Below are 20705 nucleotides of genomic sequence, written 5' to 3'. Positions count from 1 at the left end.
AGGCGTGCACTTTTGGATTTTCCAACTATTTACAAGTATACACTTCCAAAGTCTTAACACAGGTATTGCAGTCCACTCGGCAGCACCAATGGAATTTGCATTCGCATCTCTCCTTAACTACAATCTTCTTGGTGTTGTAACCGCGCCCACAGCACATCAGCGCACATCCGTCCACTCCTGCTGAAGTCCTATTGCATTCTCTACCCATGGTTCCAGGAGCACCCTAAGAAGACCGAATAATTTAATATTTTTCAAAATCTTTTTGCCTACACTTGGAGGAAATGATTTGAACGAGATCATTTTTAAGTGCATGTCCAAATTTCGGAACTGGTAAAGTAAACTTTGCAGTTTTCAAAACAAATAATTAATATGCAATTATGTATTATAGTTTTCTTCGTTTTGTAAATTAAGAATAATCTCATACTGTTACATACATACATACATACATAGTTTTTAGTACCTAAGTATATGATTTACCCCACGCGGGTTTTTTTCAAATTCGGTTAAAAATACAGAGAATTCCGTTGTTTGTAACAAAAATAATCACAATACAGGGAATAATTGACATACGAGTTTTTGAAGTTATAAAAAGATATTATAATTTCGATTAAAACGCAGTTATAAATATAGGCATTTCGATAACTTACCAAAGAAATATTACGAATACAGTAATTTGGCGATTCTTCCAAATAAACGAGATCTTGAGCAGTTGGCAGACTATAGTTTGGGTTACTTAGTCTGAGTTTCCCACGACGTGACACCTTCACCTCCGTAGCACCTTCATATTTCTCCCTTAGATAGTCTCCTGATGATATAAATTAACAAAAACAGATAAGGTATCAACTGGCATCGGAGCAAAGAGGTCCATTTGAGAGTTTTATATATTTCTCTTCTATAAGAAGACACCTGTGCCCAGACGTAGTTGTTATCCACAGTACGGGGGCATTTGGACAAACCCTAGTCTAAAAATCCAGTCATAGACTAACCTAAGCTTAGGTTTAACCCCCACCGGAGGTACCCCTAGCATGTAGTCCCCCATTCGTCCACATGTTTTCGAGCCCAAGGCCTAACTCCTGGCGAGTTTCACGATCTTCCCAATCCTTCAGCGACATTGTTCAACTCTTCAGATGGTTATCCTTATCCGAACGTGCCGAAAAAAGGAAGTGGGTCTTCCACTTTTTTTTTCTAGGACCTATTTAAGCTGAGGATGCAAAGAAATTGGCGGTCAGTGGCTACCGCCTTTTATATATACTAAAAATGCTTGCGGTTTCTTATAACCAGGTGAAAGATTTTATAATCTGTTAAAACCAATTTTTTTAAAACTAATTTCGAATAAAAGAGTCCTTAATAAAGGTACTTTATGATAATATATGCATTTAACTAATATCTAATACCTGGAATTATTATAATTTCATAGTTTGAATCGATTAAAATGTGTGTTCAAATTGAAATTGTGTTCAATTCCAAATTATTGCAATTGTATAGAGTCGCTGGATGCTTGGCAGATGTGATACATCGAAACTATTTCTAAATAGAAAATATGTGGTAAAAGATGTTAAAATAAAAATAACTCTGTGTATAATCTCAGAAATAATCCTTAAAAATGGAAGCTCGAGTTTACGCCCACTATGCTTGGCTTCGTCAAATTCAAATTCAAATTCATTTATTTCAAGTAGGCCTACTATATAAGCACTTTTGAAACGTCAAGTATGTATGTTTGTGTGACTCTACCACAACACTACGTCAACATCCGTTCGACCACAATATTGAAATTTCACATCAATATTGTAATAAACTGGTATTTATTCATAAATATGTTTTTATAATATAATAATCAAGAGCGTAAACAATGTGCCTTAAGCTTGGTTTAGTTTGTGTCTATGGTATTCTATAAAAATAGGTTGTTGAACTCGTTCGATTAATAATGATCGTGAAAAGAATAAATATACGTATTAGATATTAATGATAAAATAATAATAAATATACTACGACAATACACACATCGCCACCTAGCCCCAAAGTAAGCGTAGCTTGTGTTATTATTATTGATTACAGATAGTAAATATTATCCAAGTTAATTACGTTGGTATTAACCTTTAAAGTCTTAAAGATGGTAACAGGGATCGTCTCTCAGAAGATAGAGTTTTGGAGCCTGTGTAATGATAACGATATTGGATGATGGACAGAATACATATATTATATTATAATAATAATAAATTAACTTAAAACTAAAGCTAGGAGGTTTCTAAACGCGCCCTGGTCTAAGAAGAGCCCACAACAAACTTAGCTAGTTTTTTTTTTGTTATTACCATCTCACAGTCGAGTTAATGTATAGCTAGGAGGGTTTTTTTTTGTTGCAAATTGTTGCATAAACAACTAATAATGATTTAATACAACCATAATAATATTTTGTTCGATAAAATAATATATCTAATGATTAAAGTAGGTACGCCTTCATCTACAAAATGTTCACAGTCTGTATTAAAATTTTACTAATATTAACTTACAACAGTATTTCACTACGCAATGCTTTCATAGCGCAGTACCTACAAATAGTTCGTCCCAACGCTCAAACAACTTCGGGAAAGCAAATATAGTTCTAAAAGTTAGTAACACCATAAAATTTAATGGGACTCCATCAAATGATGAAGTGAACACACATTTTAAGAAATTAATTTTCCGTGTTCCGGCGCAGCTCTAACCGACAGGAGAATTAATAGAACTCATTAGCTTTACAGTATCAGATGGAAAGTACAATGCTGGACCATTTACCCGGTTACGTAATGTTAGTTTTTGGTCTCTGCGGCGAATGGGCGCTCAATAGAGTGATTTGTGAAATGTAATGTATTAGAGGCGATTTATTTCAGACTGCTTTGCTGCTGGTACCTACAGCAACGTTATGGTTGCCTGGTATATTGGACCTTTTGATGCTCTATTTTTTGGGAACCAAGAACGCGCCAGTGCCATACCGCCCGAAAGATTTTAGCTTTCTCAAACGAAGAAATGCTAAAAATATGACTAACATGGTATTCATAAGCCTCAGGCATCTCAAATACCTATCAGGCATGCAGGTTTCCTGACTAGATTTTCCTTCACCGCTTCAATAAAGCGATATTAATATTAATTTAATTTAAAATGCACATAACTCCGAAAAGTTAGAGGCCGGGGATTGAACTCTGTCCCCCCGAAGGCAAGCCGAAGCCAATAAAAAGCTTAGTAGGTAACACTAAGCTATCATCGTAGGAAAATATATTACCTACCTAAATCTCAAAACAAAAATAGGTAAAGGTATACCTGAAATCCTACAAATATATTATGAAGTCGCGATAATGCTGCCAACCTTGGAAAAAGGTAAAATCTTTTTTAATAAAATAGTATGGCTAACTAGGTAAATCTACCTATACTTATTATATAATCTATCTATAATTATAAGCGTAGACAAAGGTTACCAATAAATGCTACCTATTGCTATGCAGTTTTCATACATTCTAAATGAAACGTGACACACACAGCACTAAAACTATAACGATATTTTTTTAACTACGGAGCCCTAAGATAATAAGTAGGTAGTTACCAATCTCTCTGAAGATGGCGAGCTGTTGCCAACAAGTGATAAGGCTGCAGGAGCCAGACACGCCGTGGCATTTGCAAGTCACTCGCGACTTCTTTATGACAGCCTGGTAACAAAGCGATCAAAGTATTGGGTAAGATAGGAATAATAATTATTATGATTGGCTTTTCTCGTTGGTCTACTAATGGTTAGAATATTCGACTACAGTTTCCATGGCCTTGGGTTGGACTCGAGAATAAATGCAAACATAATGTGGAAAAATGTATCGCATTTTTTAATTTTAGACGACCTCCCTGGCGCAACGGTGAGCAAGGCGGTAGTACTTCCCCGGTCGTGCTTTGTTCCATTTACTTCTTAATAATTAACCGCCATGCATTCTCTCCTTCATCACCAAGTCGCCATAAAGTCGGAATAAAGTGTACACGCAATTTTTTCTTTCATGTGCTATTATGTAAACTATCTATCAGTTACATTTTAGTGGAAATATCGTTTTGAATTATTTGTTTTATTATTTCAAAACGATATTTCCACTACAATACAAAATAGTATGTGCAACAAGTGCGACATCGATTGCCCACGAAAGCGAAGTTGAACGCACGAGAGAAGCGAGTGCGGTCACTCGCTTGAGTGGGTTTGAGTTGACAACTTGTCGCACTAGTTGCACAATATACTATTACAAGTGACAACTTCGTAAGTAAGTTATAAAAAAGAGTATAGGTAGTACTTAGAGGAAACCAGGATTAATGTGACACCAGTACAAAACATACCCTTCTGCCCGCCTCGTTGTTATGCCTGTTCATAAGCTGTCGTCCCTGTTCACGACTGCCTCTTTTCACTTTGCGTTCCCTTTCACGAATGTCAACGAAGCCTTCCGTGAACCTATGGGTAAGAAAAACATACAGCTCCTTATAATATTATACTTTTTGGTTTTTAGGTGAGATAAAGTCTTGTCTTAAGTATTCCAGTACAAAGTTCTAGAGGCTAGTTTGAATTTATTCTAGTGTGGTCTGTCCAAAAACAATCTAATAACAAATGTAACAAACAACATTGTGTTTATATGCTCTTTAAATAAAAAGAAAAATATCCGCACCGAAAGGTTAGCTATGCCTTAATATGATCAACAATACTAGCCAATATATAAAACGTGGATAGCGACTTTTACTTCACTTAAACCCAGAACTTTTAACTCTTACTTACGTTTTAACCAATTAAAATATCACTAGCTTCAACGGTGAAAGAAAATATCGTGAGGAAATCTGCATGCCTGAGAGTTCTCCATAATATTCTCAAAGGTGTGTGGAGGCCACCAATCCACAATGGGCCAGCGTGGTGGACATTAACCCCTTTTTCTTGTGGGAGACCCGTAGCCTGTAGTGAGCCGTCAATGGGTTGATATGATGTTTAATATAGGAACAATTTCTTTGGAACAATAATCGATAACATTTAAACATGTTTATAATCAAGAATTCGCAAAGATAAACTTTAATAATATATTTTTTTTTTGTTTACAATTCCAATACAATTCAAGATTGATTAATTATGTTTGATTTCAGTAGATTACGACATTTTGGCACGGTGGTAATGGAATTATAGTGGTATAGTTGTCATAATGAAAAATCGTATCGGACGTCAAGGTATATCGCGTCAATTTTATACTATACACCTTGACGTCATTGTAGTAAGGATTGTAACTCTCGAAGTCAACAACATTAAAATAATAATAATTAAGTTATAATATAAAACATAGCAATATGTTGTTAGTAATTACCAATTCACATTTCCACTTTAAACTAAGTAGATACATGGGTAGAGCAATTAATTCCCAAGCTTTTATACTATTTATACAAACTTTAGTTTTTATAGTATTTAGTAGTTATAATAGGTCAAATTTGCAGTATTATTAGAATTCCAAACCAAATGTATTAACCAAAGTGCCAACCAATCAAAAATTGTCTACTTTATATTTTAAGACGACTCGGTCGAAGCCCAACAATGTTTCCCGAAGTTTTACTCCTGGTACCATAAAGTTTACCCAGTGGCATGAAATATATGAAAGTTTCCGCGTAGAAAAGAGATGGTGAAAGTTTCGCATTTTCGCTTCAAGCCACGCCCACTGCTACGACGTAGCCACTTAATATCGATTCGTAGCAAACTGGACATGTTTTAGGCATTTCGACTTTATTTACTTCTACATACAGATATATTTTCTTTGCAATCTCTAGCCGAAACAACTTTTCCCAGTATAAGCTTTCAGTGCAAGGTTATAAAGTTTTATAATCAGCAGTTGGTCAACCAACCAGTAAAGCAACTAGTCAATTAGTAGATTTAAGCTTTATTTCTCATTCATTTTCACAAGTAATATTGAGAGTATTCATTTACAAAAAAAAAATACTTAAAAGTTGTTTTTTTTGGAAGTAATTACAGTAGTAACATTTTTGATTTTTAATGAACAAAGTTTAAACTCTGAATATGACACCCCAACATCCATGTTCAGGGAAATTCACCTAGAGTTCTCACGTAGAGTGGGCGTTCCGGAATCCGGATTAATAACCCTTAGCAATTTATGCAATCCTGGTACATGATCAGGATTTAAACCTGCTTAAGCGGTTCTGCCCGGTTTATCCGGGTTTAGATTATCCGGTTCACTTCAAATTCTGTTGTAGGACTTGTAGGTGTAACCTGAGAGTTATTTACACCGTGGCGAAAATGTTGTTATTACAAATACAGATGTTTTTGTTTATAAGAGTGTTTGTTCCAGACTGTTCCATGGGATAGACCAGAGCTAAATTCTAGAAGATGCTGTTATATTTTTTTAATGTTTTATGGTTTTGGTGCATTGCATAGCCCCGCCTAGTCGTTTTATTCAAATGTCATAAAATCAAAACTTAATTTTTCAAATTAATTACATTGATTTGATACTGTCTATTACTTGATATTAATATTTAAAAATTAATTTGTGTTCATTTTCGAAAGTAAAGTTTACAGCGTAAATTAAATGTAAACTCGTTAATAAATTATTACCCAGTTACCGGCATTATCAGAACAAAGTATTATTCGCAAACAATATAAAAATGGCAGTGGCAATTTTAATTTTAGGAAGGTACTTTTTTCTATAAATATTTGAGTTATAATAAGTAATTTCTTACTACCTTTAATACAAAGTATGTAATTTTGTCATTTCCTGGGTACAGATTAGTAATTAAATTTAAACTTTGTTTTATTCAGACTAGAGACCTTGTAGGTGTTTACTTATGCTTGTATGAATTGTCAGTAAATTTTATGAATATAACATACTGAAAACTCAAATATCTTAAACTTGTTAGTTTCGTGCCCGATCCTTTATTCTCCATAGCGTTCGATTTTTAAATATTTTCAAGGACTCTTACAATTAATAATTCCCAAATTAGAACTCCCTACAAAAGGACTATGTTCTGCAGTGGACGTCTATTGGTTGACATGATGATGATGAAAATTATTATAACTTTAGCCACAATTTTTTTTTAGTTATATTATTTATTTTTAGTTTTACGTCTAAAATAACAGGTGTATGCTCTTTATCATTAATAAAATGTATCGATAGGGGGCCAAACTAAAGAGTTTAATAAAAAGTATACCTTATAATCCCAGTAAAGAAGTTGTAAAGGAGTGTTTTGAATCGCTATATTTTGGTATCTGAAGAAGGCCGCAACGATTTAACAAATTCCTTTGAACCTCTTACCGCCCTATGCCGTCCTAGTAAGAAAAATATTCGAATGCGGGAAAATCTACCCTAAGAGAAAGTTACACAGGATAAAATTTTTCCTTTACCCCTCCCCTCTTAACATTCCTCGAATAGCTATAATTTTACAACTCCTTGCGAAACTGTTCCTAATCCAGAAAATTAAAAGAGCCAAAATATCAGAGAAGCTTTTTTAAAGAGCGGAAATTCAATAGGATTCATCAAAAAATTCTTGTGGTTGGTAACTATACTTTAAAAAAAAAAATTATTATTCTTCGGCGCCTTATGAAAATCTAGGGAAAATCTGTCAAGAGTGAATTTTTCCGAATATGACATGCGGCCAAATTAAATATGTACATCAGATTGTAAGAATTATTTATTCCATATATTTCCATGTTTTTTTGGATAGAAGCAGGCGTTACTTTGCGTAATTCTATGATATATTATGAAACTAAGCTTAGTTTTCTATACTCCGCGAAAAGCAGTAGAATCTGTATAGTAAGGTTAACAATTATTCATTGTAAAGTCAACATCTCTTGAGGATGTTCCGGTTTCAGAGCGAAACGTGCGTAGTGGGTACATTGCCGAAGATCTGTTTGGTGTGGAGTGTATAATCATTGAAGAAATTATAAATTTGATACAGAACACAGATAATCTGTAAATTCTGCTTTTCGCGGAGTATAGCAAATTAAGCTCAATTTTCATAGTATATTTGTTGACATTGTAAATTTATACTGTGTAAACGGAATAACTCCAAATGAAATTATTTTATTATTTACGTTTTAATGCGACAAACTTGGCAGTGTGACGATGTCAAGCTTTTTTAACTATTTCGCATATCACTGGCATATTATGGTATGGCGTATGGCAAAACAACCTTTGTCCAAGTAAGAAAAACGTCAAAGAATCCTTATAGCGTTCAGTTTTAGGGGTATAATGTGTTGGAAATTGAAAAACGACGCGAAGCCGCGCGCCGCCGCTTTGTGAAAAACTAAACTGAATTGAAACTACTTGCAGCTTTTGTTATCCTGGTATTTTTGATACGAAATATGCAGAAAATTTCATGTTTTTCTGCTGAAGAGGGCCCTTAAATTAATTAATTTGGGTACCTCAAATTTCGTTTTGTTCATTTGCCAAGTTTGCAGTCTCTTTTTAAAATGTATGAAAAATTTACATGGTAAGTTTTGATTAAGATTGTCTTTTTTAATTAGCGTTAATTATATCCCCTGTCAGCGGTTATAATCGGGGATATAATTTTTGTCTTCTGCTAGCCGTGCAGTTCGCCTTGGTGGACCCCACACACAGTAATTTATATTATGGAGAACTCTCAAGCATGCAGGTTTCCTCACGATGTATGCCTTCACCGTTGAAGCGAGGGATATTTAAATTGCTTAAAACGCACATAACTTAGAAAAGTCAGAGGTGCGTGGTGTGATTCGAACTAAGCCCAAGGTTAAGTCAAAGTCCTACCCACTGTGCTGTCACCGCTTGAATTTTCGATTGATTAATAACAATTGGCATTTCATAGTGCTTTGAAGCTCAAAGTAACTTTTAACTACCTATTATAAATGTTAATTAACTTTTTAAGTTTAAAAACTTCAAACTTATGTACGCATAGCTATCTAGATTTTCTATAAAAAGCGTTAATTCTTAAGTAATAATTATTGACAAGTTAAATTGCAAAGAGAGCGTTCGCAAGAGCTACTCTTAAATAACAATTATTATTCCCAAAGCTTGAATACTGATGCCACCTGACGTTTTCGTATTTCCGTATCTAGGCACGGCTAACGGTACAGTAGCTTCCTTATATTTCGTGCAATCCTGGTACTCGACCTGTCTTAAACCATGCTTTGACATAACCGTGAAGCAATTCTGACAGCACCCCTTTATTGAGGATAGAAAGTATCTCCAAAACTTGTTACATATTTTATGAATTAATTTATAAATGGAATTAAAATGAATAAACGAATTTAATGTACAATAATTTGAATGAGATATAAATAAACCCCAGATTTTGGAAACATAATGAACTTGTATTTGTGTACTAATTATTATGAATCATAAATTAAAATTAAATTATTTGAGTTCACCTGAAAGATACATTTTATTGAGAAAGTTAATTTTTCCCTGTCTTGTGTCTCACCTGAGTGTACTAGGAAAACAGGAAATTGCAGGAAACGTTTTCCACCTTGACACGGAGAATAATGGAAAGGTTTTATTCACACACACCACATTCGTGCCAATCCAGGTGAGCACAAGAATTTAAAGTCATGTTTGGCTGTGGGATATAACTCACACACTGTAAGACCCCGTTGCTGAATAGAGAGGTAAGATATCTTTTTTCTTTCCCGCTTATAGAGAAACATCTAACGCACACTAAAATCACAGTGTGCAATTTGCCAGTGTGTATTGCTGTGTCGTACCTGCGCCATTGATGTGATGGAATTACCTTCTAGATGTTTTTGAACTCCTGGTAAACAGGTACAAAGTAAGACAGGTGGTTTTACCTGTAGAAAATAATACCTACTGATTTTTTAACGGGTAGATACGATTGTTTGAATAGAAATGATTTATTGAAAGGTATTTCTAAAGTATGTTTCGTTTCATTTTTTTGCTGAGGTTGTCATCGCCAATATCATGAGCATGCGTTGAGAAGGTCCTCATTCGTTTCCATAATTATTAAACTAAAAAAAGTTATAATTTCTGAAACTATATAGTTTCAGAAATTGTAATGTTTAACAAGAAATAAACAAAACTTTTGTATGTTTCTTTCTTAGGTAACGTAAAATTTTTCCTTAATGAATTAATAGATCGAAAAATTGTTAATCAGAAGTAGATTTTAAAAAGTTACCGGGCGATTTAAATAAAGATACGAATGGGAACAGGACAATATAACACGAGGGGATGTTTTGGTGATTCAATTTATTATTATTTACCAGGATAACTATTGTAGATAGTAGTATAATAGTCGTAGCTACACGGGTAACATAAACACTGAGAATGTCTCCATAGTTCGGAGTAGGTACTCATACAAAGTGGGTGTTTATACATTCTGAAATAGTTTACCGGTATACTTTCACTGTATCATTAAAACCGGATTAGACCCGAACTTTTAACTTGTGACGTCTAATTTTTATTTACCAAATTATAAAAGCAGGTAAAATAGCAGATATATAGTTGTCGTAAATTGTTTTACTCTTAAGTTGACCAATAAAAAAAAAAAAGATAATTAAAAGCGCATTAAGAACAAGCGTTCAATATTTTGTAATCTCGTAGATTTTTTTATTGACTCTTACTCACTCAATTTTTATGCCTTATATAGACTGTTTCCCGAAAGTCCCGAACATCTTAAACCAGTAATCAGAAGTTTAGCTTCAAAAAATATCCTCTCGAATCCCACAGTCACGTGCGAGTTATTATTATTATTATTATTGAGTTAATATTCTCTACTCACGTGACGATTTAGTGAAAATAATTCAATAATGTCGTGATCATTATAGTGAGTGAAAATTTATCATCCGAGACCACGGTTTGTTCATGTTCATGTCATCTATAATATATATATATATATATATATATAAAAGGCAAAGGTGACTGACTGACTGATCTATCAACGCACAGCTCTCAAAGGATTTCTGCAAATTCCAACCCTAAGAGGGTAAAAGGGGGGGTGAAAATTTGTATGAAGTCCTTCATTTATCAATTTATTATTCAAGTTACATCCATAAAACTTCAATTTTAGGTGTTTAAAAATTGCACCCCCAAAGAAAGACATACAATAAGGGATGAAAATGTATATGAAAGTTTCTGATTTTTTAAGTAATGTCAATTAATTGGTTTATCAATATAGGCAAAGGTGACTGACTGACTGACTGATCTATCAACCCAGGAGTCCGGATCTAATTTAATTCCAGTAAGGCGATAACGATTAAGCCAAGATTGATTGAACTTGTAAAATGTTCTGATAAATATTCTAGAAGTTAAAACTGACACCAACTGCTCCTTTTTAAGATGCTGTACCCAAAGTTAAAGGATCCCGTCCTTTAACTAATACTCTGTCTGCCTGTCTGTCAGTTTGTATGCCCGCCTGCCTGCCCACCTGAATGCCCCGCCCGCCTGCCCACCTGTCTGCCCGAGTCGAGTGATTTTCTTCTGGCTTGCTTTACAAATACTGTTAATTCAGGCAAAGAAATCTAACACTTGCTGAAATTAAATCTAGCTTATTTTACTTTCAGATAATAACTATTGAAAATAAAACAGAGTATTGAGTAAAAATACACCACTCACTTGTATCCATACTCAAGGTTGTCACCGCAGCCGCCCCACACCCAGTTAGTGTGCAAATGCCTCGGTCTGGAAGCCCGACTGCACCCACACGAAGAGAGACTCCCATCGCGACAAGCGCGCGAAATCGACAGCGACACCCCTGCCGCTGTTATAGCGTGGGTGAAGGCTGTTTCTCGCGAAGCTGCAAACAAGAATAAAGTATTCAGTTACTTTCAATAAAATTTGAAGTACCATTTTCGTATTTTCATTTACAGTTTGGGGGAAAAAATACTTACTTAAATCGAATCCAGTCATGTTATGATCTTAAGAGTGACCGGGTTCGATTTCAAAACGTTGCAATTTTTACTCCCATTTAAATTTAAAAATAAAAGTAGGTACTCTTAGGAACATTACTATCATGTCGTGTTTTAGCGGCCAAAATAATAACATAATATAGTAAACTCTGTCGTATAATTTAAAAATGGAACGATCTTTTACACCGAAACCTTGCAACCGAGGAGGTAACTTATCAAAGGTGAAATTTCGAAGTAGCTTTCAAGTAGAGAGCTAGGATAATGGAAAAAGTGTTCTATTAAACGCGGGAAACACTATAGAAACAAGAGCTACGCTTACTTTGGGGCTAGATGGCGATATGTGGATTGTAATAGTATATTTATTATTATTTTACTATTGTGGTTCATTGTTCTTCATTGATTTTGCAAAGTAATTAAATTTGACCAAATGAGTACAAGTGAGGAGATGTCTAAGAAATTCTTATACGAGCTTTCGCCACTAGCATTGATGGACGCCTTGACAAAGCCTCGGCCCACATTAACCCGTTCGTCTTTCAATGTCTCTAATGCTGTCCGCTTCAGTAAAGTACTATTTTCTTAATATATCCCCAAATTTTTATAATATATTTGAATTTTTTTTTTACTGTGATGAACTTACTATTAAATTTAGTAGAAGTAGGTTAAATACAGACTCGTTCATCTAATGGTACTTATCGTTTTGTAAAAAAACCCTTTGATCACGGTACTTCTATCATCACTATTCCGTGATAATAGGCGTGGTGGGTTTGTGCCCTAAAACTTAATAAATTATAAAGGGCACAACTGTACCTAGCAGTAGGTAAACTGTAAAAAATATTCAACAATACCTATTACTAGTACTGGCAATAATATTAGGTACTACATAAACAAAAGCTAATCTTCGTGAAAGGAAATAAACTATTGGCAAGGGAACAGTATCGTTTCTACAATAAACTGTTTTTACGATGGTTTTATTATGTTTTATATCAACGACATACTTTGGCCTCCGCTTACGTAATTTACTGTAAGTTCCATAAACTACTGTTGTATAAATCTTGAGCTAAAATCGCTTTGATTGTAAATATTTAGATTAGTATTTCTTAGATCGATATAAACACACGACAACAGTCTATTAACTAGAAACGGACTAAAATTAGTGATATCTGCATATCGTCTGAGAAAAATACAGAAATCCTTCGTGGGGATGGGTATATATATGCTATTCTAACCTGATACCGAAGGTAATATTAGATCTACCTTTACCTAAGTTTAAACAATATATTAAAACACATTTAACAAATCGTGGTTACTACACGATTGATGAATTCCTAAACGACAAGGCAGCTTGGAAGCAGGCCACTCCGCTCTCATCTCTCACAAAACAGAAAAATTCTAAAGATTGTTAAACTTTAAAATGATGTTGGAAAAGAGCAATCTGCTGATTTTCATGCCGGCTCTTCTCAATGGAATCTGCCTTCCGAACCGGTGATAGAGTCTACTAACAGACTTGACGTTTCATAAGTGCTTATTAATTAAGCCTACTTGAAATAAATGAATTTTGAATTTTGAATTTTTTTTTAGATTCTTTATAGGTTCTTACACGTAGAGGCTTCAATAGGGAATGAGTCTACTCTTTATTTATATTGAATCACTATAATTATTTAATTATTTTAATAATGCATTGTTTTACATACTGCACGAATTATAACTATTTTAGTTAAAAAAAAAAATAACTTATCTATCTTAGGTACGTAAGTACTAAATACACTACCAACTTAAAGTATCTGCCTGTATCTGCGAGAACAATCAAAATGTCATTTTATAAACAATATTATCCGGAGAAAAATCTACTGTGATCGAATATTTAAAACTATGTACCCGACGGAAGGCGAAGCGGAAATTGTTGTTATAGCATAGTTATTGAGATTTCGGCTTCGCTTTCGGGAACCCGAGTTCGAATCCCAGACGCCCGCTAACTTTACTAAGCGTTTTGCACATAAGCGTTTCATGCAAAAATAAATCACTTGCATTAATGGTGGAGGAAAACATCGAGAGGAAACCTGCATGCCTGAGTTTAGAGCCCACCAACCCGCAATGGGCCAGCGTGGTGGATAACGGCGTAAATCCTTCTCATTGTGGGGGGAGACCCTTGGGCCGATAATGTATTGTTAAGATGATGCCCGAACACCGCGCCGCGCCCGACGGAAAAGAAAACAGCGCAGTGTTTTATGATATTAGAAAATACCAGGACTGCAGAAGTCATACGGAGCTTTTTAAGATCACCAACACCTTGCCTATAAAATAGCAGGACTGTAGAAGTCATACGGAGCTATTATTACTTTTATACAGGAGCTTATGACGTCATCATTTGTGATTTATTCTCTATGGTCTGTAAACTTTAGCCTACTTTAGCATTCAGTTTTCATAAACAGTATACTTACATAGTTTTTTAACAAAACAACTTTTTACAACTAGAAATTTCAAATCCCGCGTTGAGTTGAGAGAGCTCTAAATCTTCGGTAACCAACGTCAGGAACAGTCGACACGAGCTGATTTATGGCGACTGGCTCCTGCTTTTATTTTAAAAAATGTTCTTTTATTTATCGACGACTACCCCACGGACAAGTATTTTGTGTTCAGTTTTCCCAGAGTAAAAAATATTGCTTATAAAGTACTTTTATGCTATCTAATGTCATATTTCATAGATATAATGAAGACGTTGCACATTTTAATTAAAAAAAAATCTGTCCAAATGCCGAGAGTTCCGTACAATAGTAATAACTTATAAAAAGGAAAAGAAATCATGTTTGTTGCGTGGGAGCCACCGTTAGAAATTAATTTAATTATTCATTTTAAGTGTACCTAGTGTAGTATATACTCAATATTATATGAATATTTCAAACGTCCGTAATTTTTGAAGATTTTCGGTGTCCGTCTACGAAACTCTTCATTAGATCTGTATGCAATTTAAATGAGTCAATTTCGGGCGGCCGATTGGCGCAGTGGGCAGCGACCCTGCTTTCTGAGTCCAAGGTCGTGGGTTCGATTCCCATAACTGGAAAATGTTTGTGTGATGAACATTAAAGTTTTTCAGTGTCTGGGTGTTTATCTGTATCATAATTATTTATGTATATTATTAATTAAAATATTCATCAGTCATCTTAGTACCCATAACACAAGCTACGCTTACTTTGGGGCAAGATGGCGATGTGTGTATTGTCGTAGTATATTTATTTATTTTATTTATAAGTACCCTCTACCCTTTTTTATATATCCGTCTATAAATGACAGAGCTATGCCAGCACATACATAAAAAAAAACTCGAAATCCGGATTTATTATAGGCTCGTGTTTTTTTGATGGAAGTGGGTTAAAATATTCATTAGATTATTTTATCTTTCGATATTATAGTTAATATATTTTTGCAAAAATTCAAAATTCATTTATTTCAAGTGGGCCTAATATAAGCACTTTTACCACCGGTTCGGAAGGCAGATTCTACCGAGAAGCGCCGGCAAGAAACTTAGCAGATTGCTCTTTTCCAATATCAACACTTTACATTTTAGATTTTAAAATTTATTTTTCTGTCTTGTGAGAGATGAAAGCGGAGCCGGATGCTTCCAAGCAACCTTATCATTAAGAAATTCATCAATTGTATTATACCTCGCTGTAATAAATGTGTTTTAACACATTCTTTAAACCTATGCATTGGCAGGTCCAAAATTACCTTAGGAATCATATTATTATTGCGTTCGGATTATCGTTGTAATTTATTTTATAATGTTCCTTTTTTATTTCACATTACATTATTGTGAGTTGCATGCGAAACTAATGGTAATACACGGTTTCCATAAAAAAAGCTAAATTGTAACATCTACGTGTATTTATGCAATAAATATCATTATTATAGAAATTGAATAAATTCAAGCGACAGGATTTGTCCCGTGGCCATCACGTAAAAGGTTGAGAATTGCTAAGTGTGCATAAAACTAACCAATGAGCGTCAAGGGTCCGAAAACAGTTTCGTCTCCCGTGACAGTGCAGTTCCATCTTTTGTGCTCGAACTGATGCTGGCACTCCTTTATCCCCTGAAGCACCCCGGCCCCGACTGCCGGCATGTGGTCCTTGTGCCGCCTGCAGACCCTCCGCTGCCCTGGAGTCAGGCCGTGCAGCTTGGAGCACATGCGCGACTTGTCTGAGAACACTTCCGTCTGGTTTATCCACTCCTTGAACTCGATGAGGCCCATGTTGCTGGAACAAAGAGGATTATTTTGATTCAAAAAGGTCTAGAAGATTCGAGAGGTCCATCTTAAGTGGGAGGTCTCGGGATCAAAGTCAAAGTCAAAAATATCTTTATTCAAGTAGGCATAGGTTGCACTTTTGATGCCTTCATTACATGAGAATTACACGGTAGTGATGTGATGGCGATAACCATATTCGTAAACTTAAAACTAAAGCTTTACGAGGGTTCCAAACGCGTCCTGGTCTAAGAAGAAGCCCACAACAAACTTAGCCAGGTGTTTTTTCTGAGAAGAGTAACCTGGTTAGAGCAATAATTCACACCCAAGCTTTTTTATCGATTACGTAGTCCTTTATACTGTAATAGGACGTTTCTATAAGCTTACGTTTAATACAAACTTTGAACTTTTTAAGAGACATCTCCAAGTTGTCAATGGGTAGTTTATTAAAGAATTGTATGCAATTTCCTTTAAACGAATTATGAATTTTATGTAACCTAGTAAATAATTGGTCACATGTTTTCTAAAATTTAGGAATGTTTTTATGCTTTACATTTTCAAATATATACTTACTACACACTGTTATTATTCGATCGATTCCCGGCCCGGGCGATTTGCGAACCAAGTGGCCTTTGAATAATTATTCATTTGCTATCTAAATTTTTTTCTACAAAATAATAAGAACACGGGTCCACCGTGGCTAGTTACCGACAAAGACGTGCCGTTAAGCGATTTAGCATAACCGACATAAAACTGATGATGATGACATATATCTATATGTTAAACTAGCTGTTGCCCGCAACTTTCTCTACGTTTGTAGACGAAGTATTCAGTATCGTTAAGCCTTAAATAAGGTGTTGTCCGCTGAAGAGTTCTGTCCTCTAACTCCAACTACATTCATCAGATCTGCACAAAGTGTTGGCAAAATTAAACACATATTATAACCTCTATAGTACAAAAATAATTATTTAAATCGGTTATAATTTGTCGGAGTTAAGGTGTAAAATCGTCAAACACTTTCATCCCCTCTCCCAAAGGAACCGAGCTTAATGTCGGGATAAAAAGTATCCTATATTAACACTTCCAAGAATATGTGTACAAAGTTTCATGAGGATCGGTTAAGAATTTTATGCGTGAAAGCGTAACAAACAAACTTACATTGACATTTATAATATTAGTAGGATAGGATAGGATAGGATAGGACAGGGTCCAGGGATAGGGATACGAGATGCGTAGATTTTACATAATTACCTATAATATTCATTGTATTGCTCCGTGATAATTTTAATGATTTCTTAGTAAGAACTGCTTTTATATAATTAACGTGATAAGTCATGTAAATAAGCGTAAAATCAAATTCAACTTAACTTGGCATATTTATCGCGTATTCTTAAGAATATGTTCTATGATTCATTGGAAAACGTAATAACGTATAATAAGGAATGTTGTTTCTTGATATGGTTTCTAGGTTAATTGAAAATAAATAAGCAACTTGTACTTAGGTAAGTTACCCGTGCCAGTATAGTTGGATTTTTTTTTTATAGGATTACATTTATAAGATGACTTTGTACTTGACTTTCCTTACGATCACTCGCAATTGAAGACTCTAAGGAAAAGACAGTCGCTTGTTTTTTGAGAAACCGACCTAAGTTTAAGATCAACTAAGGCAGATTTAGAATATACGTAGTTGATTTAATTTTGAATTCAAAAAACAATAAGTTACCTTTAGGGTGCTAATTAGCCACGACTGAAGCTTCCCAACAGGCCCAGGGATTCCCAAAAAAATCCCAAACCGCCTTTGCCGGGGATTGAACCCGGAGCATATCGATTACAAGACAACCGCGCTTATCACTGCGCCAGAGAGGCCGATAAGCCGTATCTGATGTTAATTGTATCTCGGAAAACAGGGACTTCCCCTTTAAAGATCATAAATTGTGTTTGTGTGAGTCAGTTTGATTGAGTGTTAAGGGTATACCAATGTGTTGTTGATAAATAAAAATATGATATATGAATAAAAAAATGAAGATTAATCATATACTGAAAGTTATAGAGAAACATTGCAAAGGAAATTTTGTGTAACTAACTAATTTGAGGAATGAATCTTTTTTGTACACCAAGCAAAATACAGACAAAAAAAGAATAAAAAAATACAAAACAGCTTATACAGTCTGATAAAAGATAACCTTTTTGTAAGTCTCTTTGAAAAATATTAGCTTGAATTCAAAAACAATCTGACCAAGGTCACTACGTCAACTGATAAATTGATTTAAAGAGGGTAATTAATTACTAAGAATTTTGTAATTTATCTAAATACTTTATTATTTCTCACTTTAAGAAAGGTATTAGCTGTTTAACCAAATAAACTTAAGAAGAGACGATTGTATAAAAGATACAAAAATGCTCAAATTTCACGAATATTGTAAGTTTCTAATAATGGCATCTAGCATTTATAAGCAACTGCTGCACTTGCTAATCGAAATGAAAAACTTAATTGAACTAAATAGTCTAAATTCGAAGCAACAATAAATTAAACTAATCTTAAAAATTAAACAACAGAATTCTTTGGCGTAAGCTCTTTTTTTAATAAATAAAATTATAATTTATTTACAATACTTTTTTTATTTGTTAAATAAATAAATAATTTAGACTTTTTGGAAAGATTAATACAAAAACATATTTTAAGTACCAGGGCGACATGAACTATTGGTATCTTCCATAGATCGTGATGGTGAAGTTGAATCCGTGGTTCCTTTGACTCTTCAGTTTTATCTTCACGAAACGTTGTCCAACACCGCCGGCTGATATGGTAGGGTAGCCCCCATTTCCATCGACGTAGTTGTCTTTGACATAAATTGCCTTGATATAGGCGAAGTTCTGCTGCCCTGGTTCCGGATACTCAATGATACTGGTCCTCACTATTAAGGGGAATCCGTATTTGTATTCGTTGACTTTATAGATAACTACGTCCCCATACGACGATTGCCCTAACACCAAGTCGTGGCTTTGGCAAGCACCGAGGGCTAGTACGCACAGAAGGGAGAAAATCGTTAAGGCACGCATTTTGGCTGCGTTCGTTCGTTTCACACTGATGTTCATAGGAAATTTGTTGTGTGCTATATATATATTATATGGTGTTGTTATGCAATAGCGAAGCATGCATCAGTAATATTTCTTAGGAATACATTTTGAATCCATTTTTTTAACATTTATCAATACCCTAGGTAATATAACCTGAGGAAACGTTGAAAATGCAATAGGTCTAAAAAAAATTGGATCATTCAAAATTCAAAATTAATTTATTTCAGGGACACCTAATATAAGCACTTTTAAAACGTCAAGTATGTCTGTTTGTAGTGACTCTACCATCGGTTCGATAGGCAGTTTCTACCGAGAAAAAGCATTCTAACTATACCTCTATTCTATTGATTCTCTGACGCTTTATATCACAAGCCATCAACATTTCTATACTCTTCTGTTATAAACCCTGTTGAAATTGTGAATGGAAAAGGTTTGTTTCACATTTTTCCTCGGCATCTTTCTAATATGACACCACCTCTGTCTCATAAAATACGCGTAATATATTTAAAATTTTGTTTTTTATATAAGTAGGGAAATGTTACATTACTATCATCCAAGTTATAGTCATTCAATCTACAAAAGATTAAAGGTCAGTGACTTTTATATCTTAATAGATAACGCTATGTTCTCATTTAAACAGTTACAATTAATGATCTCGCATAATAACGAATTATAGACACGATTCTGTTTAAGGACTGCTTATGTAAAAAATATGATGGATAAATTAATTCTGATGCGTTTTTGTTCTCATTTTATTACTCGATTACTCTCTTCTTGATTCTCGGGTTTATGCTGTCGTCCCAGATATGAATATTGATTATTAATGGGATACATTAACGGCTAAACATACATGGGTTGTCTAGTTATTTCTTCTGCATCGCGTGAACGAATTAGGAGCCTCAAATGGGTCCGCTAGTTAATATGCGCGACTAGCTTAGATCTATTTTAGTATACAAGTTATTTAGAACTATTTTATTAGGCAAATCTCTTACCACCAAAACCAGGATCAATTAGTAAATAAAATTACTTATTAATACATTAAATATCTTGACCGTGAATTCGGCGCTTAATTGATTGACAGATGCTTCTACTTAATTATTACCAACATAAAAAAGTTGCACTAGCCCTCTCGGTGGTGTCAATAGGGCAGGATGTGCGAAGGAGATAATTATAAACGCGTAGGAGAAGAAGAAATAGGAGGAAACGTAAGTGCTATCTCTCAAAAAAATAAATTTCGAATGTGGATAAGTATTTAATATGCGTTTTATTTCAGGAAGAACGATGCTGTTAATCATTTAATCGTTCCTTAGTCCAATCTCCTAAGAGTATACCTACATAAGCAAGGTTATGTAAACTCAATGCAGCTTCCTATTTAAAAAGCTATTCAATGTTTATGCATTAATTTTCTACCTGTTTCCAAGAGATAGCATATCTTTGTATAACCATTAGAGAGATTAAAACTTACATTATGGAAATAGCTTTATTTGATAAAACAATTCTTAGTACGGAAAATGATAATAGATT

At 34.4% G+C, this 20705-nt stretch overlaps 2 protein-coding genes across 2 annotated transcripts; both read right to left on the bottom strand.

The window, feature by feature from the left end:
* Positions 1–16112, bottom strand: LOC120632516 (protein Wnt-5b-like). Its single transcript, XM_039902757.1, has 6 exons — positions 15860–16112; positions 11577–11757; positions 4339–4450; positions 3575–3677; positions 648–805; positions 1–223 (listed from the first exon to the last, which is right to left on the bottom strand). Exons 1-6 carry the CDS (start codon positions 16110–16112, stop codon positions 26–28), a joined length of 1005 nt encoding a protein of 334 aa, XP_039758691.1. The 3' UTR covers positions 1–25.
* Positions 16113–18724: 2612 nt separating this feature from the next.
* On the bottom strand, positions 18725–19182 carry LOC120634163 (probable salivary secreted peptide). The gene has a single exon (XM_039904990.1). It carries the CDS (start codon positions 19161–19163, stop codon positions 18804–18806), a length of 360 nt encoding a protein of 119 aa, XP_039760924.1. The 5' UTR covers positions 19164–19182; the 3' UTR covers positions 18725–18803.
* Between the last annotated feature and the right edge of the window lie 1523 nt (positions 19183–20705).

This window comes from Pararge aegeria, chromosome 1 (assembly GCF_905163445.1).
Source record: "Pararge aegeria chromosome 1, ilParAegt1.1, whole genome shotgun sequence".
NCBI classification, from domain to species: Eukaryota; Metazoa; Arthropoda; class Insecta; order Lepidoptera; family Nymphalidae; genus Pararge; species Pararge aegeria.
The sequence above is the reverse complement of the archived record's forward strand: the minus strand, read 5'-3'. Positions and strand labels throughout refer to the sequence as shown.